Source organism: Macaca nemestrina, chromosome 3 (genome assembly GCF_043159975.1).
Source record: "Macaca nemestrina isolate mMacNem1 chromosome 3, mMacNem.hap1, whole genome shotgun sequence".
Taxonomy (NCBI): Eukaryota; Metazoa; Chordata; class Mammalia; order Primates; family Cercopithecidae; genus Macaca; species Macaca nemestrina.
The window spans coordinates 149,386,763-149,413,320 of NC_092127.1; the positions used below are offsets into that span (position 1 = coordinate 149,386,763).

The following is a 26,558-nucleotide window of genomic DNA, read 5'->3' on the forward strand; positions in this document are numbered from 1 at the left end:
TCATTTAATCTGATTGTTTTCTTTGCAGTAGCATTATTAAACAAATTTTAAGTTCTGGGAGAGAAGAAAGAGTAGACTTTTTTGTTGTTGTTTTTATTGCTGTATAGTCAATGTGTAATAAAATATTAGTTGAATGAATAAATAAATGAACTATAGTCATTTTAAATTTTAATACATGATTTATCACTTTTGCTAGAAGTGCCTGATCACACTTCTACTACTTGATGTGTATTTCACCAATTTTACTTAAAGTATCATTTAATGTCTTAGATCTGTATTAACACCTAGCAGAGGGTTTACTTTTATCCTCCTCTTTTATTATTCTCAAATTAAGATGTTATTTTCAATTCGTGGCATATGTAAAAGCTATTTAAATATACTTCAGTCCAAAAATACAATGGTCAGACATTCTATTCTACCCAAATATCCTGGGTAGGAAAAGTACCAAGAAATAGTCTTTTCCTAAGACATTCTTCTTGGAGGTTCTTAATGTAATGCCAAGACATAGAATCCTGCATTTCGTAAAGCTTTAACCAGAATACCCCCTGTATTACACTGTGTAGCATAGTTAGGTTTTGTGAAAGTGAAATAAGTTTTATGTGATATCTGGTACTTCTGGAGTTAACATTAGTTACACTTTGAAAACAAATTATAATGTGAAAAAGGGGCCTATCTGGGGAGGGGGAGGGGGGAGGGACCGCATGTTCTCACTCATAGGTGGGAACTGAACAATGAGATCACTTGGACTCGGGAAGGGGAATATCACACACCAGGGCCTATCATGGGGCGGGGGGAGGGGGGAAGGGGGAGGGATTGCATTGGGAGTTATACCTGATGTAAACAACGAGTTGATGGGTGCTGACGAGTTGATGGGTGCAGCACAGCAACATGGCACAAGTATACATATGTAACCAACCTGCACGTTATGCACATGTACCCTAGGACTTAAAGTATAATAGTAATAAAAAAAAAAAAAAACAAAAAAAGAAAAAAAGAAAAAGAAAAAAAAAAAAAAGAATGTATCAAAGATGACCCTAGGTTTCTGATTGGCTCAACTAGATAGTAAGTAACTGGTTAATTCTGGGAATAAAATTATTCTAGCTGTTTATGTAGCTAAATCTAATGCAGTGCTTTCTTTAAACTACATTTAAATCCTGGAATTAAATCCAAGAGCAAATTAAAAAAAAAAAAAAAAAGAAAATAACAAGTACTACAATGTTGACAATGTTTACTCTAAAGGAGACACTATTGGAGATTAACTTTTAATTTCTCAATCAATATTTACATTATTGCAAGAAATATATATGGGAAACTGGGAAACATGTGGCATAAACTTCCAAATATAATATCTATTAAAATGAAATATATACATATATTTAACCTGGGTAGCTAATGTTGTATAACATTCCATATAATAATAATGCTGTTTTAATAATAATAATAATAAAAAGGAAAAGGCCCATAGTTAATGTTCATACTATGTTTCAGCAAGGAATTTTTCTAGGTTGTATTCTGTATCTGGGATTTTATTTTCACCATTTTTTCCTTACATATTTTATAACTATTTAAATATATATTTAACTTTAAGGAAAGGGAAAACTTCTGCCAACCAAGACCTTTTGGGTAAAAGATAACATGGAACACAATAAAATGACCTAGTAACTCTGATAAGAAGTTAAAGTGACAAGAGAGTAAATTCATGTGCTGAAAGCTTAGGGTGTTCTGTTCTCTTATCACATCTTTGATAACTAGATCCTAAATCTTCTATTTCAGATGAAAATGCATTATCCCTCTCATGTACTTTTCTAAATATCTGCTTTTTTGAGATATAATTCATATACCATAAAACTCATTCTTTCAATGTGTACATTCAGCAATTTTCAAATATATCACAGTGTTGCGTAACCATCACCACTATCTAATTTTAGAATATTCTCATCGTTGCAAAAAAAAGTCATATTCCCCGCCCCCTATTTCCCCTTTCCCTCAACTCCTGGCCAAAACTAATCTAGTTTCAATCTCTATGGATTTTCTTATTCTGAAATTTTTATATGAAAAGCATCAGACAATATGTGGTCCTTTGTATCTCCCTTCTTTTATTTTGCATGATGCTTTCAGAATGCATCCATGATGTAGCATGTGTCAGTACTTCATTTCTTTTTAGTGCTGAATAATATTCCATCATGTGGCTGTATCACATTTTTCTTTATCCAGTCATCCATTGTTAAAAATTAGGGTTGCATATACATTTTTAAAAACTATTATCAATAATGCTTCTATGAATATTCATGTACAAGTTTTTGTGTGGAAATGTTTCCAGTTCTCTTGTGTTTATACCTAGAAATGGAATTGTTTTATTTCTCTGTTTCCTTACTTGTCTTCAGTCTAGTTGTTCTATCCATTATTGAAAGTGGGGTATTCATGTCGTCAACTACTATTTCTTTTATTTTCTTTTTTTCTTTCTTTCTTTCTTTCTTTTTCTTTCTTTCTTTCTTTTTTTTTTTTTTTTTTTGAGATGGAGTCTTGCTCTGTTGCCCAAGCTGGAGTGCAGTGCACGATCTCAGTTCACTGCAACCTTTGCCTCCTGGGTTCAGGCGATTCTCCTGCCTCAGTCTCCCAAGTAGCTGGGATTATAAGCACACACCACCATGCCGGCTAATTTTTGTATTTTTAGTAGAGACAGGGTTTTGCCATGTTGGCCAGTCTGGTCTTGAACTCCTGACCTCAAGTGATCAGCCCACCTTGGCCTCCCAAAGTGCTGAGATTACAGGATGAGCCACTACGCCTGGCCTTCTTTCAGTTCTATCAGTTTTTTGCTTCAGATATTTTGATGGTCTGTCATTAGGTGTGTAAATGTTTACAATTGTTATTTCTTCTTGCTATTTTGAAACTTTTATTAATATATAATGTCCTTCTTTATTTATTCTACCCATTTTTGATTTTTTTTTTTGAGACAGGGTCTTGCTTTGTTGCCCAGGCTGGAGTGCAGTGGCATGATCTCAGCCTACTATAACCTCTGCCTTCTAGGTTCATGCGATTCTCCTGCCTCAGCCTCCTGAGTAGCTGGGACTACAGACACACACCACCATGCCTGGCAAATTTTTGTATTTTTAGTAGAGACAGGGTTTCACCATGTTGGTCAGGATGGTCTTGATCTCCTGACCTTGGCCTCCCAAAGTGCTGGGATCACAGGAGTGAGCCACTGCCCCCGGCCACCATTGTTGATTTAAAGCCTGTTTTGTTGATACTGATTTTCCTTAACTTATTATGGAGTTATATCCTTATAAACTCATTGTTACTTGAAACTGTTGTAAGTAAAAAATACATTTAATACATCGAACCTATAGAACATTGTAGCTTAGCTTAGCCTCCACCTTAAATGTGCTCAGAACATTTATATTAGCCTACAGTTGGACAAATCATCTAATACAAACCCTATTTTATAATAACATATTGGACAGCTCATGTATTTTATTGTATACCTTACTGAAAGAGAAAAACAGAATCGTTATATGAGTACTCAAAATACAGTTTCTATTAAATGTGTGTCACTTTTGCACAATTGTAAATTTGAAAAATTATAAAAGTCAAACCATCATAAGTGAGTCATCCCACTATCTTCTTTTGGTTACTATTTGCAGGGAATATTTTTATCTATCCTTTCACTTTCAACCTATTTGTGTCTTTGAATCTAAAGTGAGTCTGTGGTAGACAGCATATAGTTGGATTATGGTTTTATCCATTCTGCCAATCTCTGTCTTTTGATTGAAAAAATTTAATCCATTAATATTTGAAGTAATTACTGATGACAGACCTACTTCTGTCATTTTGCTGTTTGTTTTTTATATACCTTATAGCTTTTTTTCATCCCTCATTTCCTGGATCATTGCCTTCTTTTGTGTTTAGTTTTTGTTTTTTTTTAAGTATTGAAACATTTCTCATTTCCTTTGTCATATATATATATATATATATATATATATATATATATATATATCTCAAAGCACATATATATATATATTCTATAGCTATTTTATTTATGGTTACCATTGGGATCACATTTAACATCCTAAAGTGATAGCACTCTAACTTGAATTTATTTATTTATTTATTTATTTTTTTGAGACAGAGTCTTGCTCTGTCGCCCAGGCTGGAGTGCAGTGGTGCGATCTCGGCTCACTGCAAGCTCCACCTCCTGGGTTCACGCCATTCTCCTGCCTCAGCTTCCCGAGTAGCTGGGACTATGGGTGCCTGCCCCCAGGCCTAGCTAATTTTTTGTATTTTTAGTAGAGATGGGGTTTCACCATGTTAGCCAGGATGGTCTTGATCTCCTGACCTCGTGATCCACCTGCCTCGGCCTCCCAAAGTGCTGGGATTACAGACGTGAGCCACTGTGCCCAACCTCTAACTTGAATTTATACCAGTTTAACTTCAATAACAAAAACTCTGTTCCTTTAACTGCCCTGCCCCACCTCTGAAACCTTTCAAACATTCCATGGAATCCAGAGTTCCAAAATAGTTACATCAGACAGATTCTGCCAGTGCAGTTGTTGTCTAGGTGGGGAGACAGATTGCTGGTGTTTTCTGTTCCACCATCTTCCCAGATGCTCTCTAGTAAAAAAAATTAACTTTGACAGTTTTCTTGCCAGTATTTTCACTGCTTTTATGGAGGAGTAGATTTTTGGAGGATCTTACTTTGCCATTCTGGGAGTATTTCCTACTCCTCAATTGTTTTTTACCTTACTTATTCACTCTGATTCCTTCTTTCTCATTTCCTCCAATATGGGGAGTTGATTTTTCTCTTTCTCTTTTATATAATGTATGAGTGTGATTCTGTTATATATGTTATTTGTAATTGAAGTTATTTCCCATTTTTGCATAAATTCCTTCATTTCTTCTCCTTCTGCCTAAGAAGAACCTAATAACAGCCAAATGTGTATGATTTTATAGTTTTCTCCATCCTCTTGCAATCTCATTTAAACATGTATACATACATGTACACAGGATAATATTCACATAGAGGATTTGGGTAATTGTTTTTATTACTTTTTTTTTCACAAAGTATCTTTCCCATCCAAGAATACTTCAATATCTTCAAGGCAAAAGCTTAATTCTAATCTATTGTTATAATGACTAAATAGTATTCCATGTTGTCATTATACCATAATTCATTTCAACCATTTCCCCAGTAATGGGAATTCACTTTATATCCAGCTTTTTCTCCCTCAATGAACTACATAGTCTTCTTTCCGAAGAAAAAATGATTTGGATGATGACCATGATACTGTCTAAATTGCAGTGATTTATTTACATTGATAACTAGACATGGACTGAAATGCCCTAAACTCATACCCAAAAGTTACTGGGTGTAGAAAGCTTATGCACCAATTCAAAACCCTTAGATTATTCTTTCTTCTTAGTTTTATGTTTTTAACATGAGATGTTTTCATTAGCTTTAACATGAGCTCTACAAGAATATGAAGCTGGCTGGGCACGGTGGCTCACGCCTGTAATCCTAGCACTTTGGGAGGCTGAGGCAGGTGGACCACCTGAGGTCAAGAGTTTGGGACTAGCCTGGCCAACATGGCAAAACCTTGTCTCTACTAAAAATACAAAAGTTAGCCAGGCATGGTGGCATGCGCCTATAATCCCAGCTACTCGGGAGGCTGAGGTAGGAGAATCGCTTGAACCTGGGGGTGGAGGTTGCAGTGACCAAGATCACACCACTTCACTCCAGCCTGGGCAAAACAGCAAAACTCCACCCAAAATATATATATGCAGCTAAGAGGATCAGAGCAGGTCTTGGAGTTTTACCTGGGTTACTACTCATCAGGCAACTATCCAAGAGGAGAGTTTGAGAAAGGGAGTCTAATTAGACATCTGAAATCCGGTAAATCTCTTACCTGTTAAGGGATGTTGGCCAGGCTGGTCTCAAACTCCTGACCCCAAGTGATCCTCCTGCCTCAGCCTCCCAAAGTTCTGGGAATACAGGCGTGAGCCTCCATGCCCAACTTATAACCATAATTTTATAATAGGGACAAGCATAAATAATATCTTGAAATGTTTGTGACCACTCTATATTGATGCAAATATCTATGATTTCTAATTTTTTCTATAGTTGTTGCCTACATTGGCAATTTAATTATACTACATTTCAGTTGGGTGTTATTGGAAATAGAGATGTTATTTTTTCCCCATACAAGTTCATAGACAGCCTAAATTTTATGTAGGGGCCATTGATTCTTTGGATTCTGATTATGGGCACCTGCTCTAGAGGAAAAAAATATTTTGTTGGTACCTTGGCGGGTCTGAGGTCTGCCTAAGCTGCTTCTCAAGGTCTTAGTGTGTAGTCGTGACCCCTAGATGCCATTACCACGTGCTGTGGTGGACACTAGTGTTAGACCCCGTTGTTCAAGTCCAGTTGGTTTCTCTCCTCTATATATTAAATCACATCTTTTATGTTTAAAGAACAATTATGAGATTCAGACATGGACTTCTGGCTAACAGCAACATCTAAGCAAGAATGAGTGCAATATTTAAGTAATTGTTGCATGCTTATTTGGTTGTTAGCATTCTAGTAAAGACTTGCACAATTCTAGAGGGAGAAAAGTAGCTCGAATGTAAGAATGGACTCTCTTTTTCCCTTTTCCCTGATTTCCTTCCCTTCCTCCTCATTCCATCTTTAGACGATTCTTTCCCTAGGATGTATTGGGTTCCTCCTGGAAAGAGCAAACTCAGTCATCTTGCAGAACTAGGCTTCTGAAAGCAGTAATGGAACAGTGACTGTTTTACTCCCCTTTGGGTATAGTCCTAGATTTCCTTTTTCAAAGATGTCTTGGCAAGACTCCTGACCCTCTCTCCTAAATGAATCCTGCAATATCCTCCAGGTGACAAATGCCCCCAAGCTTATATGTTTATGTCATATTAATACATATAGCAAGTGAGGGTCAGAGTTAAACAGTCACATCAAAAGAGCTTGTGGCTCAAATTTTTTCTCTGCAGCTTCATTATCACAATTTTCTCTTTAGGAAGAACAGCCCAATACCCTTGATTCACAGAGAGAAAAAAAGGAAAACAAACAAAACAGTAGCATGTTAACAGCATTGCAAAAACAATTCTAGTCAAACTCAATGACAAAATGATCTTTTAAAAGTCAAAGGCTCAGATGAAAGTCAAAACAAAAATCAAAAAAACAGAAAAACCCAAACTGTGTAATTTACTTTTATCTCTGGTTCTGAAAGAAAAATTGGCACTTTATGTAATCTTTTGCCTGAATTATTCAATTTGTTGACTATCTCAGGTTTTTGGTATTTGTATTATTTTGTGTTGAGAGCAAAAAACCCATCAGTGGGAATCTGTATGCTATACTTGCGCCTGTGGAAAATATGCCTTTTCACTTGTAGCTGAAATGATTAGGGTAATGAGTTTTCCAAACCAAAAGCTTTACATCTGTTCAATTTGATGCAATCCACTTCTTGTGTTTCAGTGTTAACACATTTTATTCTTCTATTTTGCTGCTCTGGATCATTAATCTAATATTCACATGTGGTGTTTGATTTTTTTTTTTTTTTTCAAGATGGAGTCTTGCTCTGTCTCCCAGGCTGGAGTGCAGTGGCACGATCTTGGCACACTGCAACCTCCACCTCCTGAGTTCAAGCGATTCTCCTGCCTCAGCCTCCTGAGTAGCTGGGATTATAGGTGTGCGCCACCACGCCTAGCTAATTTTTGTATTTTTAGTAGAGATGGGGTTTCGTCATGTTGGCTAGACCGGTCTTCAACTCCTGACCTCTTGATCTGCCCGCCTCGGCCTCCCAAAGTGCTGGGATTACAGACGTGAGCCACCGCGCCTGGCCAGGGTTTGAATTAATAAGACTTATGGTATAGTACTTGTATATAATTATATTAAGCTGTGTAAACCCATTCTGATGTCTGTGTACTTTTCTAAATTTTATGAGATGTCTCAAATTTTAGAGAATCTAGGTTAATATTCTGTGAAGCACCAAATCAGCAGCTATTTATTGGATGTCATACTCTGGGTTTTTGCAGTATGGACTATAAAGATGGATAAGACAGAGGGCCTGTCCCCAAGCAGCCAGTTATCTACTAACTGCCTTGCAACATGAACATATTCTTACGACTTGAGAAATAAAGTGAGAAATTTTATAAGACAGGCTCAGAAAGCAAACATGATCGATTTCGATTCTTTTTATTTTTCTAAAAGATAATATTGCTAATTCATACCATTTTAATTCTATAATAAATGCAACATTTTTTTCATAAAGTTTTCTTTACAAGGACAAAAATATATTTTAATTTAAAGGTCTATCTTGGAACTTCTATTTTTAAACAGATTAAACTGCTTCATTTTAAAATTTAATAATTATCTTGAATCAGTTGAACAGAGCCTTTAGTTTTCAATTTTGTCTGTAGAGTATGGGAAGGCCAACATTGCTGTTGCTGGTATTAATGGGAATGTTATCACCTCAGGAAGTGGGAGATATAAAATTCTGTAATTTTCTCATTGGAATTGCCTCCAAATTCCTCCATTGTTTTTTAAGTAATCAAGCTCAGAGAGTTTGTTTTGTTGTGGCTATATGTTTGTAGATGTGCACTCAACATAATCCTCTAGAATGTGCATTTCAGGAGACTGATTTATGATGTCCTGATAGCTGTTAAGCCACAGTAACTATGTTACCATATAATGTGTCCTTTAAAGTAAACAAAAAATTTTTTAAATGAATAATATGGGAGGTTGCTGTGGGAAAGAAATGAAGACTTGGTCGGGTGTGGTGGCTCATGCCACACCCAGCAACTTGAACCTGGGAGGTTGAAGTTCAAGTGAGTCGAGATCTCACCACTGTACTCCAGTCTGGGCAACAGAGTGAGACCTTGACTCAAAAAAAAAAAAAAAAAAAAAAAAAAACCCAAAAAATCCTAGCACTTTGGGAGGCTGAGGTGGGTGGATTGGTTGAATTCAGGAGTTTGAGACCAGCCTGGCCAACATGGCAAAACCCCATCTCTACAAAAAATACAAATAGTCGGGCATGGTGAGGAGCGCCTGTAGTCCCAGCTACTCGGGAGGCTGAGGTGGGAGAAGCACTTGCGCCTGGGAGGTTGAGTTGAAGTGAGCCAAGATCTCACCATTGCACTCCAGCCTGGGCAATGGAGTGAAACCTTGACTCAAAGAATCCCCCAAAACAAAAGATAAAACCCCAAATCCATAGAAATGGAAACCTTACATCTAAAGTTTTTTTCCTAGAGTTTCTTTAGCTTGTTCTAGAGATTGGGTAATGGCCAAACAATCATATCACAGCCAATCATGAGAAGCAGTGAAGCTAAAATGCCTGGGGACACATCAAACACCATTAACTTCCCCGTAGAGTTGGCCCTACAGGTGCCAACTTTCTCCCTCTTCAGCTGAGCTTCTGTGTCTTCCCTCTATCCACTCTCAGTGCCTTCCCTCTGAAGATCTGTTTAAAGCATTCCAGTCATTAAGAAAATGTGGCACATATACACCATGGAATACTATGCAGCCATAAAAAAGGATGAGTTCATGCCCTTTGTAGGGACATGGATGAAGCTGGAAACCATCATTCTTAACAAACTATCGCAAGAGCAGTAAACCAAACACTGCTTGTTCTCACTCATAGCTGGGAATTGAACAATGAGAACACTTGGACACAGGATGGGGAACATCACACTCCGGGGCCTGTCGTGGGGTGGGAGGAGGGGTAGGGATAGCATTAGGAGATATACCTAATGTAAATGACTAGTTAATGGGTGCAGCATACCAACATGGCACATGTATACGTATGTAACAAACCTGCATGTTGTGCACATGTACCCTAGAACTTAAAATATATAAAAAAAAGAAAGATAATAAATGAGGCAATTCTAAAAAAAAAAAAAAAAAAAAAAGCCAGTCATCTCAGTCCCTCCAGGGGTGCTGTTCCACTTGTATGTGTCTAGTCGTCCATCTCGCCCTCTCTCTAATTTCTTTATTGTTAAAGAGAAAACATGAAATCTAACTTCTTAACAAAGTTTTGAGTATACATTACACTTGTTAATGTGCCCATTGTTGTACAGCAGATCCCCAAAACTTTTTCATTTTGCACGCCTGAAACTCTATACCCATTGGTTAGCAACTCCTCGTTTCCCCTTCTGCCCAACTTCTGGCAACCATCATTCCACTTTCTGCTTCTATGAGTTTGACTATGTTTGATACTTTAGGTAAGTGGAATCATGCAGTATTTGCACTTTTGTGACTGGCTTATTTTACTTAGCATAATGTCCTCAAGTTTCCTCCATACCGTATGATATGACAGAATTTCCTTCTTTGTTGAGGTTGCTGCTGCTTTTATAGAAGAAGCCACTGCAAGACTTGTCAGTGGAGCTAGTCTAACAGTCTCGCACATGATAAGAACTCAGAAAATACTAGCCAGAAAGGTTAGGAGGAGTCTACTTGCTCCCTTTTCCCCTTTGGACCCATGTACTACTCTTTCGTGCTGATTCCCACATCCCTCACCAAAAAACAAGCCAGACTTATGACAGAGAAGCTGGTCACATTTTTTAGTTTATTTTAAAAGCTTTTTAAAAAAATAATAATTTTATTATCGATCAGAATTATATATCTACTATTTAAGCAGTATAGAAAACTGGAAGCATAAAGCAAGAAGGAAAAAAATCATTCCAAATTACCCTACCCAGAAAGAAACCATGTTTAATAACATGAACTAAACATCCTTCCACACCCAGGAGTGTTTTATCTTTTAGCGATTAATAATAAATATAAAAGGTAAATATACCTTTTATCTTTCAAATCAATGAACCTGGTTTAAATAAATATATATACCTAGGTATATATTTATATACTAAACATACCTAGAAGGTATATTTATTAGAAGATAAAAGGTATATTTATTAAAAGAAAGAAATGACATGTCTTATGTGTATTTTAAGGAGACTAGAAGTTCATTTTAAATGTTTCCTTTTGAGTATGTAGAACATGCCTTTCCTTACAATCTTATTCTCCATAAAAATCTTCCTTTGCAGAATCAGAGAGTAAAAAGGAAAACAGTTGCTCAACTTGATTCTGACTTATGATAGATTTTAAGTTTAGAGGATTCTGAGTTAGAGAGGGTTATCTAAATGAGCCTTTTACAAATACATTAAGGACCACAATACCCAGCTGGTATAATCCAGGCTTTTGTATGCAAACCTGCCCTGTTACTCCTAGAATTCATTACTCCCATACTCAAATCTTAATTATTACTACATAATTACTCCCAATAAACTACATAGGGCTGAAAGTCCACTGAGATCTCATCACCTTCATAAGTGGTGAAATTTAAAACAAACCACTAGTGAGGCAGTGGATTTTACAATAAATCCTTTACTTATTGAACATGTTGCTCCAGTAAGTAATTTTTTATACTCTCATCATTATAGAATTTATTTTTACCACTGTTGGCATGAAAAACAAATAATTTCTATATGTGTTAAATTTTGGCTAAATATGTAAAATGTGTTCCAATTCCAAATTCTTTTTAAAAAATATTCTATAGCACTAAGTGCCTTTGTATCATAGAGACTGAATACGTATTTTTAAATGACTAATGTTTTAAAATGCTTACTTTTTAAAAAAAATATAACTCCCAGCATTGTTTTATTGTACAAGTAAGCAAAACTAAGTAATTCAACTTTGAATTTTGTTCCTATATAAATCAGTAACTATTCCCTTTATAAATAGATACATTATAGAATCCAGAAGAAAAAAGCAGAATGAAAGCTTACTTTGGGTCTTTGCCTCAATTTTCCTACCTATGTAACTTGGATACAAATCTCTCCCCTGTCTAGTTCACAGAGTTTTTGTGAGTCACGAATGAGATAATAATAATAGCAAAAACTTCTATATCACATACTATGTGCTGGACATTGTGTAAACATTGTTTTATCTTTATAATAAGCCCATTACACAGTTATTATTATTTCCATTTTACAGATAAGGAAACTGATAAACAGAGGAGTTCAATAACTTGCCAAAGGCCACATAAATATAAAATAGTAAGCCAGGATTTTGAATCAGACTGTAGAAACACCATACTATGTACAGAAATGTGTTTAACAAACTTGAAGACACTATATGCATTTTAATTATTGTTATTATTCAATCATTCATAATTCTAGGATGGATGATTTTATGGGGCAAGGTGTAGTTCTTTCACAATCTATAAAAAAATGCCTGACAGATGCTGCTACAGCTGCAATGTTAAATCTCACTTAATTCTATGGAATGTGAATAATTGATTTACAAAAAAAATTGACCCCTCACTGTTTTAAAAGCATTGTCACAGTAAGTAGTTGCTTGAATGAATGAATTGCAGCTTGTTATGAGCCTTTACTTACGATTTAAACGTCTTAAAACCAAGTATGAATGTGCATTTAGTAATAAGATAGAGACAATTACATATATACATATATGTCATGTGAAAGCTTGAAGCTTGGCAAAATACATCACCAAGAGAATCAGGGTTGCATTAGAAAACGTTTGGTCTAGAATATATACAATTATATAGAAAATAAACTCCCAAGCCTCGTATTTCTCTTGACAAGAATAGCTAGCTTTTACTTAACTCTGATAATTTACATGGCATTGCACAAAATAGTTACATATTTTTGTATAACTTAGCAAGACATTGGCTTAACTGTGCCTTCACTATATCTGTAAAGACTTTTTACAAATGTTATAAATCACTCATTAAGAAAATGTGTCTTTTGTTTCCTGATTTTCTCTTATGAGAAGTAGAATAGTTACTATGTTTAGGTTTGGTTTACAGTTAGTTAAGACCTGAACAGAAAATCAAATACCACATGTTTTCACTTATAGGTGGGAGCTAACTGATGAGAACACATGGACACATAGAGGGAAACAACACACACTAGGGTCTATCAGAGGGTGGAGGGTGGGAGCAGGGAAAGAATCAGGAAAAATAACTAATGGGTACTAGGTTTAATACTTGGGTGACAAAATAATCTGTACAACAACCCCCCATGACACAAGTTTATCTATGTAATATACCTGCACATGTACCCATGAACTTAAAATAAAAGTTAAAAAAAAAGAAGCTTAAATCTTCATAGAGAGACCCTGTCTTCAGTTTTGTGTTTTCTCTTAGCTTACTGTAACCCTCTTACGGATCTTCCTAAGTACACAAAATCCTTTCAAATTAGTTTTTCCCTGAAATCATTCTGGCAAAATGTTTTTTCTTAGGTGAATTATCTAGAATAGAGAATGACCTTCATTATTCCACTCTGCTGATGTAGTCCTGACCCGAGTTGACTACCTTCCTGGTACAGCCAGGAATAGGCACCAAAATTTTCCAGTCTAATTGGTCCCTCTGTGAGGGCTCACAACCCATTATTTCCCAATGCAAAATGCTGCCTTTATTTACACGAAATATGAAAAAAGTTGTTGTAATATCACTTGGATCTCTTTTTATTTTTTAACCTCAAATAATTTTTTGGGGTGAGTACACTTAAAATCTGCTTTCTTAGCAATTTTCAAAGTGTACAGGGCATTATTATTAACTATAGTCACCATGCTGTACAATAGGCTGCTTGATCTTACTTCTCCTGTCTAACTGAAATTTTGGATCCTTTTACCAACATATCGCAATCCTCACCCTTACAGCCCTAGTACATGGTAACCATCATTTTACTCTCTGCTTCTATGAGTTCAACTTTTTAAGATTCCACATATAAGTGAAATCATGTGGTTTTTGTCTTTTGGTGCTTAGTTTTCACTTAACAGAATGTTCTCTAGGTTCATCTGTCTTGTCATAAATGACAAAATTTCCTTCTTTTTAAAAGCCAGATAGTATTTCATTGTGTGTATATACTACATGTTCTTTATCCATTCATCCATTGACGGACATTTTTGTTGACTCCATATCTTCGCTATTGTGAATAATGCTGCAGTGAACATGGGAGTATAGATTTCTCTTCAACACTTTGATTTTACATCCTTTGGATATATAGCCAGTAATGGGGTTGTTGGATCATTTTGTAATTCTATTTTTATTTTTTGGGAGAAATGTCCATACTGTCTTCCATAATGGCTATACTAATTTACAACCCTATCAACAGTGTGCAAGTGCTCCCTTTTCTCCACATCCTCACCAGCACTTGTTATTTTCTGTTTTTTCATTTTTTGTTTTTGTTTTAGTAATAGCCATCCTAACAAGTATGAGGTAATAACTTATTGTGGTTTTAATTTGCATTTCTCTGATGGCTAGAGATCTTGAACCTCTTTTTCATATACCTGTTGGCCATTTGTATGTTTTTTTTTTTTTTGAAAATGTCTATTTAGGGCCTTTTCCCACTTTTAAATTTGGTTATTGTTTCCTAACTACTAAATAAAATTCCTTTTGTATTTTGAATATTAACCCCTTATCAGATGTATGGTTTGCAAATATTTTCTCCCATTTTATAAGTTATTTCTTTGCTGTGTTGACTGTTGCCTGTGCAGAAGCTTTTTAGTTTGATGTAATCCCATTTGTCTATTTATACTTTTGTTGCCCTTGCCATTGGGATCACATTCAAAAAATTATTAACCAGACCAATGTCACTGAGCTTTTCCCCTATGTATTCTTCTAGTAGTTTTATAGTTTTAGGTTTTCAATGCAAGTTTTTAATTCATTTTGAGTTAATTTTTTGTATGGTGTAAAATAAAAGGCTAATCTCATTCTTCTAAATCTTTATATCCAGTTTTCTCAACACTATTTATTGAAGAGACTATTGTTTCCCCATTGTGTATTCTTGACATCTTTGTTGAAAATCAATTGACCATCAATGTGTGGATTTATTTCTGGATTCTTCATTTGATTACATTGGTTTATATGTTTATATGCCAATATCATGCTTTTTTGATTACTATAGCTTTGTAGTGTATTTGGAAATCAAGTAGTGTGAAACCTTCAGTTTTCTTTTTGCTCAATTTTTTTTTTTTTGGTTGTTTATTTTTTGTGTGTTTCCATATGACTTCTAGGATTTTTTGTATTTCTTTGAAAAATGTTATTAGAATTATAATAGGGATTGCACTGAATCTGTAGATCACTTTGCATAGTATGAATATTTTAATCAGATTAATTCTTCCAAACCATGAATACAGGATATTTTTCTATTTATTTGTGTTTCCTTTAACTTCTTTCATCAATGTTTCATCATATTCAGTGTAAGATCTTTCACCTCCTTGGTTAAATTTATTCCTAAGTATTTTTTTTTTGTAGCTGTTTTAAATGTGATTGTTTTCTTGATTTCTTTTTTTATATAGTTTGTTGTTAATGTATAAAAGCAGAACTGGTTTATTTTTATTTTTAATTTTATTTTATTTTTCTCTCCTTCCTTTCTGATTGAAACAACTGATTTTTTATGTTGATTTTGAAAATACTACTTTTACTACTTTTCTGCATGTGCTTATTCTAACAGGTTTCCTTGTGGAATCTTTAGGTTTTTCTAAATATAAGATCATGTTGTTGCAAACAGAGACCATTTAACTTCTTTCTTTCCAATTTGATTGCCTTTTATTTCTTTCTCTTGCTTAATTGCTCTGGTTAGGACTTCCAGTACTATGTTGACTAGTAGTGGCAAGAGCAGGCATCCTTGTTCTCTTCCTGATCTTAGAGGATGGCTTTTCTCTTTTCCCATTGCGTATGTTGTTAGCTGTGGATTTGTGGTAGATGGCCTTTATTGTGTTGAAGTACATTTCTTCTATACCTAATTTGTTGTAGGCCTTACCATGAAAGGATGTTTAATTTTCTCAAGTGTTTTTTCTGTCTTTTGAGATGGTCATATGGTTTTTGTCTTTCATTCTGTTAAAGTGATGTATCACATTTATTAATTTGTGTATGTTGAAACATCCTTGCATCCCAGGTATAAATTCCACTTGATCATGGTAAATGATCTTTTGAATGTGCTGTTGAATTCAGTTTGCCAGCATTTTGTTGAGGATTTTTGTATCTATATTCATGAAAGTTATTAACTTGTAATTTTCTTCTCTTGTAGTGTCTTCGTCTGGCTTTGGTATCAGGGCAATGCTGGCTTTGTAAAATGTGTTTACAAATATTCGTTTTTCTTCAGTTTTTTGGAAGAGTTTGAGAAGAATTGGTATTAGTTCTTTAAATGTTCTGTGGAATTAATAGTGAAGCCGTCAGGTCCTGGGCTTTTCTGTGATGGAAGACTTTTTATTACTGGTTCTTTCACTCACGTCAGTGAGAAGAGACCACCAAACAGGCTTTGTGTGAGCAACAAGGCTATTTATTTCACCTGGGTGCAGGTGGGTTGAGTCCGAAAAGAGAGTCAGCAAAGGGAGATGGGGTGGGGCCGCTTTATAAGATTTGGGTGGGTAGTGGAAAATTCCAGTCAAAGGGGGTTGTTTTCTGGAGGGCAGGGGTGGGGGTCACAAGGTACCCAGTGGGGGAGCTTTTGAGCCAGGATGAGTCAGGAGAAGGAATTTCACAAGGTAATGTCATCAGTTAAGGCAGGAACAGGCCATTTTCCCTTCTTTTGTGATTCTTCATTTACTTCAGGTCATCTGGATGTATACTTGCAGGTCACAGAGGATATGATGGCTTAGCTTGGGCTCAGAGGTCTGACAGATTCAATATCCTTTCTCATTATTGGGCTGTTCAGGTTTTCTGTTTTTTCATGAGTCGGTCTTGGTAAGTTGTATTTACCCAGGAATTTATGCATTTCTTCTAGGTTATCTAATTTGTTGTTGTGTAATTCATAGTAATCTCTTATGATCCTTTGCATTTATGTGGTGTCGATTATAAGGTTTTCTCTTCTGAGTTTTCTTTTTCTTAGCATCCTATTCTCATTTATGGATGCAATACCTATTTAAATCTATATATCTTGCCTCATAGGAGACAGTCATGGTTTAGAGTTATTTTCATGGCATAGCTATTAATTGCTCATTGTTATCATTCTTTAAATTTTCTCGGGTAGGATGATAAATTACATGATCACTTTACTCTGAAGTTATTGATGATTTTTTAAAAAGTTCTCTTCTGTCTTGAACTATTTCTATTTTTTCCGAGTGACATTTTCAGTTATTATTAACCTTATCTGTGGTACCAATAGCCATGCCAGTTTTCTCGGTTTTCAGACCACTTGTGTAATTTTTTTTAGAGATAGATGACTATTTTTCTTTTTTTTTCTTTTTAATGGTGGTAATTTCCTGGCCATCTTGTATTCTGTGTCTGTGGGTGGAGTGAGGAGCAATTGTTTCATATACAGATCTTTAATGTCTCCCTTTTTTAGTTCCAGTTTTTGTTCTTCTTCTCTGCCTTATCTGCCAGCTCCAGCCCGGAACGTCTCCTAGGTTCTGCTGGGCAAATTGACTTCATCCTCTTTCATAAACTTCAAAATTTTTTGCATGCTGTTTTTGGATGGTGGAAATTTGCTAAAAATATTTATGTACTGATGGAAGCCCCTCTCTATGCTCTTTGCTGTTATGAGTTTATGCTTTTTTCCCCTTTACTATTCTTTTTTTTGTGAGGTGTCAGGAGGGAGGATATATGCTTAATCAAACATCTTGAATAGGAAAATAGTTGTACCTTTTTTTTTTTTTTTGAGACAGAGTCTTGCTCTGTTGCTCAGGCTGGGGTGCAGTGGTGTGATCTCAGCTCACTGCCAACCTCCTCCTCCTGAGTTTAAGCAATTCTTCTGCCTCAGCCTCCCGAGTAGCTGGGATTACAGGTGCCCGCCACCATACCCAGCTAATTTTTGTATTTTCAGTAGAGATGGGGTTTCACCATGTTGGCCAGGGTGGTCTCAAACTCCTGACCTAGGTGATCCACCCGCCTTAGCCTCCCAAAGTGCTGGGATTACAGGTGTGAGCCACTGCGACCTTTATTTTCTTTTATAATTAGTATAATGATGCCTTCTCTATTTATTTTTCTGGCAGAGGTTTCTGGTTGAACACCAGTATTCTTTCTCCTTCATTTGTAATTGATCCCACTCCCCATTTTTATCTGGGCACATGTCAAACTGGAATAATCCTAGCCTGTCATGCAACTAGATGTGGCCATGTGACGAAGTTCTGGATAATGGGATATATGTGGAAGGGTCTTGTAGCAGCTGGAACTGTTCTTAAGAAATAGTAAGAGTGTGCCCTTGTCCTCTTTACTACTTCTCCACCCTTCTGTCTGGACCATAGGTTTCACTTTCTTGGGCCATGAAGTTAGGGCTACATAAAGAGCCTATGTTTCTGGCACCACGGGATCCAATTCCTGTCCTGGACCACTCATCTAGACTATTATAGGGCAGAGAAATTTTGTTCTGCTTAGAGCAATGTTATATTCAGTTTTCCTTCACTACAGCCAAACCAAACCTAACTAATACAACCTTAAAAGATAAGGGTAGAAGTGGTTTGTAAACTATAAAGGGGTACTCAAATGTCAGATATTATCATACCTTACTCCAGATTCGATTTTGAGCTCTGCCTCTGAACTGGCTACTTTTCAACTTTCAAATCTTTTTATCACCAACAGCTGGATTAAAGTAGAATAAAATATATTCATCTATTAAATGATTATGTAGTTGTTAGTTCTTTAAAATAATCTCAGAACCACAAAAGTAAAGAAAAAGTGTTAGAATATTTCAGTACATTAATCTCCCTAATAAGGAGCTTATAAAAGTAGAAAAAACACCCCTAAAAGTCAGTAGGAAAAATCTTCCAAGGATATGAAACTGAAGACAAAATGCAAATGGTCCTTAAATATATGAAAAGGTGCTCAACTTCACTGGCAACAAGTTAAATGCAAATGAAAAATCACCCTACAATATAATTTCTCACCTATCAGATTAGCAAAAATCCAAAAGTTTGACACTGTTCTCTGTTGATGAGACTGAGAAAGCAGACATCCTCACACACTGTTGGCGAGAATGCAAAATGGTAATTCTCGACGATGGGGGAATTTGACAATAGCTGCCAAAATTCTGAAAGCATTTATCCATTTACCTAGCAATTCTACTTCTGGGAATCTATTGTACATTTCAGGCATATGTACAGGTTACTTATTACAGCAATATAATAGCAAAAAGTTGAAAACATTTCAAATATTTATTAAAGGGAGGTTTTTAAAATAAATCCCAGTACAACATACAATGGAATGTTATGTGGCAGTAAAGGAAACAATGAAGCTCTCCAAATGCTACTATGGGAAAATTCCTAGGATTTTTTTTTTTTTTTGGTGGTGGGGAACGGAGTCTTGCTCTGTCGCTCAGGCTGGATGGAGTGCAGTGGAGCGATCTCGGCTCACTGCAAGCTCCACCTCCCGGGTTCACACCATTCTCCTGCCTCAGCCTCTGGAGTAGCTGGGACTACAGGTGCCCACCACTATGCCCGGCTAATTTTTTGTATTTTTAGTAGAGACAGGGTTTCACCGTGTTAGCCAGGATGGTCTCAATCTCCTGACCTTGTGATCCACCCACCTCGGCCTCCCAAAGCGCTGGTATTACAGGCGTGAGCCACCACGCCCGACCCCTAGGATGTTTTCTATCTTGCATTTTTCAAATGATCTCTTAATATTCAGTGGTTTCTTTGGCTAGATGGAGGGAATGAGCCTTTTGTTATTCAAATATGGGCTTCCATCAAAGGCATAAGCCCAAAAGCTGATAACCTCTAAATAAAATAATATAATCGAAACTGATAAAAATATGTGGTCAAAATAGATGGGTGTATTACATATTACTATAAATACAGACCTTGTGATATTTCATTATATGCTTTTTAGCTTCTTCCTCTCATGAACTATTAAGAATTATCTTAAGAACTATTTTTAACATAATCCTCTACATTAGCTCTAAGTAATGGAAATTACTCAGAAGACATAGTTTCAGATCTGCAATTTATACATAATGGCTATGCACCTCTAGGCAGATTTCTTAGCCTTCTAAAAATTGAGTTTTCTCATGTATAATATAGATATGATTTCATATAACTAGGCCTTGAAACTGAGGTAATTGTGAATAAGAGAATCTTGTTTAAGCAACAACAATAAAAGCAATGAATCTTTATACAGACAAGAGAATACCGAATAAAAAAGAAAATGTAGAGACTCCTAAAATCCCATCATATAACGTATATCAACATTTTTGTTTATCTCGGGTCAACCAGGCAAATTTCTGGCATGAAGACATTGGAAAAGCCATGGATGTAGTTTTGCCCAAAAGAGCCAACTATGGGCGACGATAATATCAGAGGCTCTGAGCTGCTCCTGAACTGTTGACATAGACAGGATTACAAATCTGTGCAAAATTGTGTTTTTAAAACAAGATCATTGTATATAAATTGTTTTGTGACTTCCTACTTTTATTTATTATATTATGAGCATCATCCCATGTGATTAGTCTTCTGAAGCATCTTTCATGTACCTAAATATTCTATTGTTTGTTCCATATATTTAGAACAGTACTTTTTGCTGAATATTTAGATGATTTCTATCTTTTAAAAAGTGTAAACTATGCAAAGATCAAGATCCCCGTAGATAAATCCACATTCACAAATATGATTATTTCCTTAGGATAAATTTCTAGAAATGACTTGACAATGTCAAAGAATTTGCATGTTGAAAAGATTTTTTTTGGATCCATATTGCACTGCCCTACTGGGATCCAAAAGAAAAGGTGATTACCAGTTTATATGCCTACCAGCTATGTATGCAGAGTATGTATTTTCCACACATTTTCCCAGGACACGAATACTCTTCCTCTGTAAGTATTTGTAGCTTGATTTCATTATCCTACACATATACATACTTACATGCACATATGTGTATGATTGCATATCTAAATTTTTTCTTACAGTAAGTATACTTTATCTTATAAACAAATACTAAATGAGTTTGCAAACATCTGCTCCTGATGTGTCCACTCTTAAATGTGCTTGTCTTTACTTCCCAGGTGCCTGCATGAACATCACCCATAGCCAGTGTCAGATGCTGCCCTACCACTCCACACCAACACCTCTCCTCTCAGTTGTCAGAAACATGGAAATGGAGAAGTTCCTCAAGTTTTTCACGTATCTCCATCGCCTCAGTTGCTATCAACATATCATGCTGTTTGGCTGTAGTCTCGCCTTTCCTGAGTGCATCATTGATGGCGATGACAGGTATTTGGGAACCCAAATTATTCAGTGATAAGAGTTGGTTATACCAGAAGTATCCTAGGAGAAAAAAAAATTATCCAAATGACTCCCTTTCATTTTGGTTGTTATTAAAGGAGTAAAAAAACCCCACATTAGTCATGGCTAGTTCTAATTCTTTGAAAATGGAAATGTTTTGAAAATCTGGAATAATTTTATTTATGGGAAAAAATTATTCACAATGTTAGATTGATGCTATCAGAGGAATACCATAATAGCTGTTCCAGTGAGGATAGACAACACACTCAAAGGGGTGATAAGAGAGTTTCTTGAAGAGACTATTTATGGAGCTGTGGGCAGGGTTAAGAGAACAAGTAAGTGATAGGAGGCACCAGGATCTCATGATACGGAGATATAGTTCCACCACCCAAGATGGAAGGGGAATAATGGCCAGTAGCACCTAGAGAGAGTTGTATCTATGGGTGAAGGATCTCGGACAGGCCAGGTGCTATGACCCTAGGCAGAGGAGCATGGCCGCTGCCAACCCTTCAGTCTTGCAGTGAGAGAGAAGGAGGGATAAATACCCTGACCTCACTTACCTCCCACCCTCCCATCTGCCAGTGCCTCTCACCAAATGAAGTCATCCACAACCAGAGGACAAGGGTGCATAATTCATGTGAGCATGGTGGATGAGATCCAGAATTTCAACTAAATCTCATCAGTTCAAAAGTCCCAAATCTTATACTTTAAAGCAAGTATCAACCATACCTAGATGTTGGGTGGTTCTTCCACTCAACACTGGGAGGCAGAGCAGGGCGAGAAGGGCAAAGTGTAGACACAGAGAGATAGACAGAGGCTCTCCAGCATGATATCAAACAGGATCAGGGAAAATTTCAATAAGTACATCAATCAAAAGTATGTCATGGAATTTTTGGAATATTAAGTATACACTTAAAAAAATTTCAAAACATGTGTTACTTATTCACACATAACACCAATTATTTTCTGAATTAAAATGTTACAAAGTTTTAGAATAGTAGTACAAGAATAAGTTTCATTTTTTCTGTGTGTTTGAATTCTTATTTATGTTAAATTGGCAGATAAAATTGCATGCATTTATTGTGTAAACATGATGTTTTGAAGTATACATACATGATGGAATGGCTAAATCTAGCTGATTAACAAATACATCACCTCACATTGTACCATTTTTGTGGTAAGAACACTTTACATCCATCGCCTTAGCATTTTTTAAGAATACTACACATACACACATACATATATACACATATGTGTGTACATATATATACAGACACATACATATATGTATGTGTGTATATATGTGTGTATACATGTGTATATATACATTCATATGTGTACATATGTGTGTATATATGTACATATTTGTCTATATATACATACAGACTTAGAGACGGGGTCTTGCTGTATTGTCCAGGCTGGCCTCAAGCTCCTGGGCTCAAGCAATCCTCCTGCTTCAGCCTCCCAAGTAGCTGGGAGTGTAGCCACACACCACTATGACCACCTAAGAATACAATATATTTATCAATAACTATAGTCACCATGCTATATAAAAGATCTCTTTAACTTATTCCCCCTAGGTAACTGTAATTTTGTGTCATTTGACCAACATTTCCCCAATCTTCACCCTTGAACTTCCCTAACCTCTTTTAACCTTTATTCTACTATTTCAATTAGATCAAATTTTAAATATTTTATACATAAATGAGATCCTGTGGTATTTGTCTTTCTGTGCCTGACTTACTCCGCTTAACAAAGTGTCCTCCAGGTTGATCCATGTTCTGGCAAATAACAGGATTTTTTCTTTTTTATGGCTGAATAGTATTCCATTGTATATGTGTGTGTGTGTGTGTGTGTGTGTGTGTGTGTATGTATCACATTTTCTTCATGCATTCATTGGTTAATGGATACTTAGGTTGATTCCATATATTGACTATTGTTCCATTGTCTCTCTCTCCCCCGCCTTCCTATTCTGGGAGACACAGTAATATTCAAATTAGGCCAATTAACAACTCTACAATGGCCTCTAAGTGTTCAGGTGAAGGGAAGAGTGGCATATCTCTCACTTTAAATGAAAAGCTAGAGATGATTAAGCTTAGTGAGGAAGGCATGTTGAAAACCAAGATATGCTGAAAGCTAGGCCTCTTGCACCCAATGGTTAGCCAATTGTGAATGCAAAGCAAAAGTTCTTGTAGGCAACAAAGAACTTTTGCTTTGTAGTGCTACACCCGTGAACACACAAATGATAAGAAGGCAAAACAGCCTTATTGCTGATATGGAGAAAGTTTTTGTGGTGTGGATGGAAGATCAAAACAGCCACAACATTCTCTTAAGCCGAAGCCTAATCTAGAGCAAGATCGTAACTCTTTAATTTTGTGAAGTCTGGAAGAGGTGAGGAAGCTGGAGAAGAAAAGTTTGATGCTAGCAGAGATTGGTTCATGAGATTTAAGGAAAGAAACCATCACCATGACATAAATGTGCAAGATGATATAACAAGTGTTCATTTAGAAGCTGCAGCAAGTCATCTAGAAGATTTAGCTAAGATCATTGATAAAGATGGCTACACTAAACAACAGATTTTCAGTTTAGGCAAAACAGCTTTCTACTGGAAGAAGATGCCATCTAGGACTTTGCTAGCTAGAGAAGTCAGTGCCTGGCTTTAAAACTTCAAAGAGGGACTGACTCTCTTGTTAAGGTCTAATTCAGCTGGTGACTGTAAGTTGAAGCCAATGATCTTTTGCTGTTCCCAGAATCCTAAGGCCATTAACAAGTATGCTAAATCTACTCTATTCATACTCTATAAGTGTAACAGAAAAGCCTGGATGACAGCACACCTGTTTACTGATAGACCAATGGAATGGAATCGAGGTCCAATAAATAAATCCATGTCTTCACAGCAAACTGGTTTTTGACAAAGGTGCCAAGAACACTCAATGGAGAAAGGACAGTCATTTCATGCAATGGAGAAAAGACAGTCAATAAAGGGCAATAGGGAAACTGCTTTCTGATTATTTTGAAGCCCACTTTTGACACCTACTGCTCAGAAAAATACAAATTTCTTTTAAAATATTACTACTCGCTGACAATGCACCTGGTCACCCAAGAGCTCTATGGAGATGTATGAGGAAATGAATGTTATTTTCTTGCCTGTTAACAAAATATCTCTTCTGCAGCCCATCAATCAAGGAATAATTTTGACTTTCAAGTCTTATTATTTAAGAAATACATTTCATAAGGCTGCAGCTGCCATAGATAGATTGTGATTTCTCTAATGGATCTGGGCAAAGAAAATTGAAAACCTTTAGAGAATAATTTACCATTCTAGATTCCATTAAAAATGCTTGTGATGCATGACAGGAGGTGAAAACATTAACATTAACAGGAATTTGGAAGAACTTGATTCTAACACTCATGGATGACTTTGAGGGATTCAAGACTTTAGTGGAGAAAGTAACTGCAGAGGTTGTGAAAATAGCAAGAGAACTATAATTAAAAGTGGAGCCTGAAGATGTTACTGAATTGCTACAAGCTCATGATCAAACTTGAATGGATGAGTAGCTTTTTATGGATGAACAAAGAAAGTGATTTCTTGAGATTAAATCTATTCCTGGTGTAGATGCTGTGAACGTTGTTGAAATGACAACAAAAGATTTTGAATATTACATAAACTTATTTGATAAAGCAGTGGTGGGATTTGAGGTTTTGATTTGCATTGCCCTAATAATTAGTGATGTTTAACACTTTTTCGTATACCTATTGGCCATTTATATGTCTTCTTTTGAGGAATGTCTATCAGGTTTTTTTTTTTTTTTTTTTTTTTTTTTTGCCCATTTTATCATCAGGTAGTTTGTTTTCTTGCTACTGAGGTGTTTGAGTTCCTTATGTATTTTGGATATTAACCCTTTATCAGATGTATAGCTTGCAAATATTTTCTCCCATTCCATAGGTTGTCTCTTCACTCTGTTATTTCCTTTGCTGTGCAGAAGTTTTAGTTTGATGACATCTCATTTGTCTACTTTTGCTTTTGATGCTTGATCTCTTGGGATCATTTCCCAAAAATCATTAACCAGGCTATAGGTTCCCCCTATGTTTTCTTTTAGTAGTTTCATAGTTTTGGCCCTTACATTTAAGTCTTTAACCTATTTTGAGTTCATTTTTGCATATCCTATGCAATAAGAGTCTAATTTCATTCTTCTGCATGTTGATAGGCAGTTTCCCCAATGCCATTTATTGACTCTCTCTTCTCCATTGCATGAAATGACTGTCCTTTCTCCATTGTGTGTTCTTGGCATGTTTGTCAAAAACTAGCTTGCTGTAAAGGCATGGATTTATTTATTGGATCTCAATTCCATTCCATTGGTCTATTCGACTGTTTTTATACCAATACCATACTGTTTCAGTTACTATGTGTATTATTCCAGTCTCACACTGCTATAAAGGACTGCACGAGACTGGGTAATTTATAAATGAAGGAGGTTTAATTGACTCACAGTTCTGCATGTCTGGGAAGGCCTCAGGAAACATAATGGTAGAAGGGGAAGCAAACACATCCTTCTTCACATGATGGCAGGAGGAGAAGTTCCGAGCGAAACGGGGAAAAACCCCTTATAAAACCATCAGATTTCATGAGAACTCACTCACTATCACAAGAACAGCAGCATGGGGGTAACTGCCCCCATGATTCAATTACCTTCCACTGGATGCTTCCTATGACAAATGGGGATTATGGAAACTACAATTCAAGATGAGATTTAAGTGGGGACACAGCCAAACCATATCACTATGTTTTGTAGTATATTTTGAAGTTAGGTAGTATGATGCCTCTAGCTTTGTTTTTTTGATCAAGCTTGTTTTGGCTATTTTGTCTTTTGTGGTTCCATGCAAATTTGGAGATTGTATTTTCTGTTTATGTGAAAAATGTCATTGGTATTTTCATAGGAATTGCATTGACTCTAGATCACTTGGGTAGTATGGACATATTAACAATATGAATTCTTCCAACCATGAACATCCATATCTTTCCACTCATTTGTGCCTTCCTCAGTATTTTTCAATGTTTATAGTTATAAGTGTAGAGATCTTTCACTTCCTTGTTTATTCTAAAGTGTTTTTCGTAGCTATTGTAAGCAGGATTGGGTTTTTAAAATACATTTTTCAAGCTGGGTGTGGTGGCTCACGCCTGTAATTCCAGCACTTTGGGAGACCAAGGTGGGCAGATCATGAGGTGAGGAGATTGAGACCATCTGGCAAACACTGTGAAACCCCGTCTCTACTAAAAATACAAAAAATTAGTCGGGCACGGTGGCACGTGCCTGTAGTCCCAGCTACTTGGGAGGCTGAGGCAGGAGAATGGCATGAACCTGGGAGGCGGAGCTTG

At 36.2% G+C, this 26,558-nt stretch overlaps 1 protein-coding gene across 10 annotated transcripts in view; it reads left to right on the top strand.

Moving 5' to 3' along the window:
* The window catches only part of LOC105487675 (corin, serine peptidase), a 276,725-nt gene that overhangs the window by 72,301 nt on the left and 177,866 nt on the right, over positions 1 to 26,558 (top strand). For all 10 annotated transcript variants that reach the window (XM_071093630.1, XM_071093634.1, XM_071093635.1 and 7 more), the window contains one exon: positions 20,962 to 21,169. In XM_071093630.1, the coding sequence (XP_070949731.1) occupies positions 20,962 to 21,169 (208 nt within the window). The remainder of the gene's footprint in view (positions 1 to 20,961; positions 21,170 to 26,558) is intronic.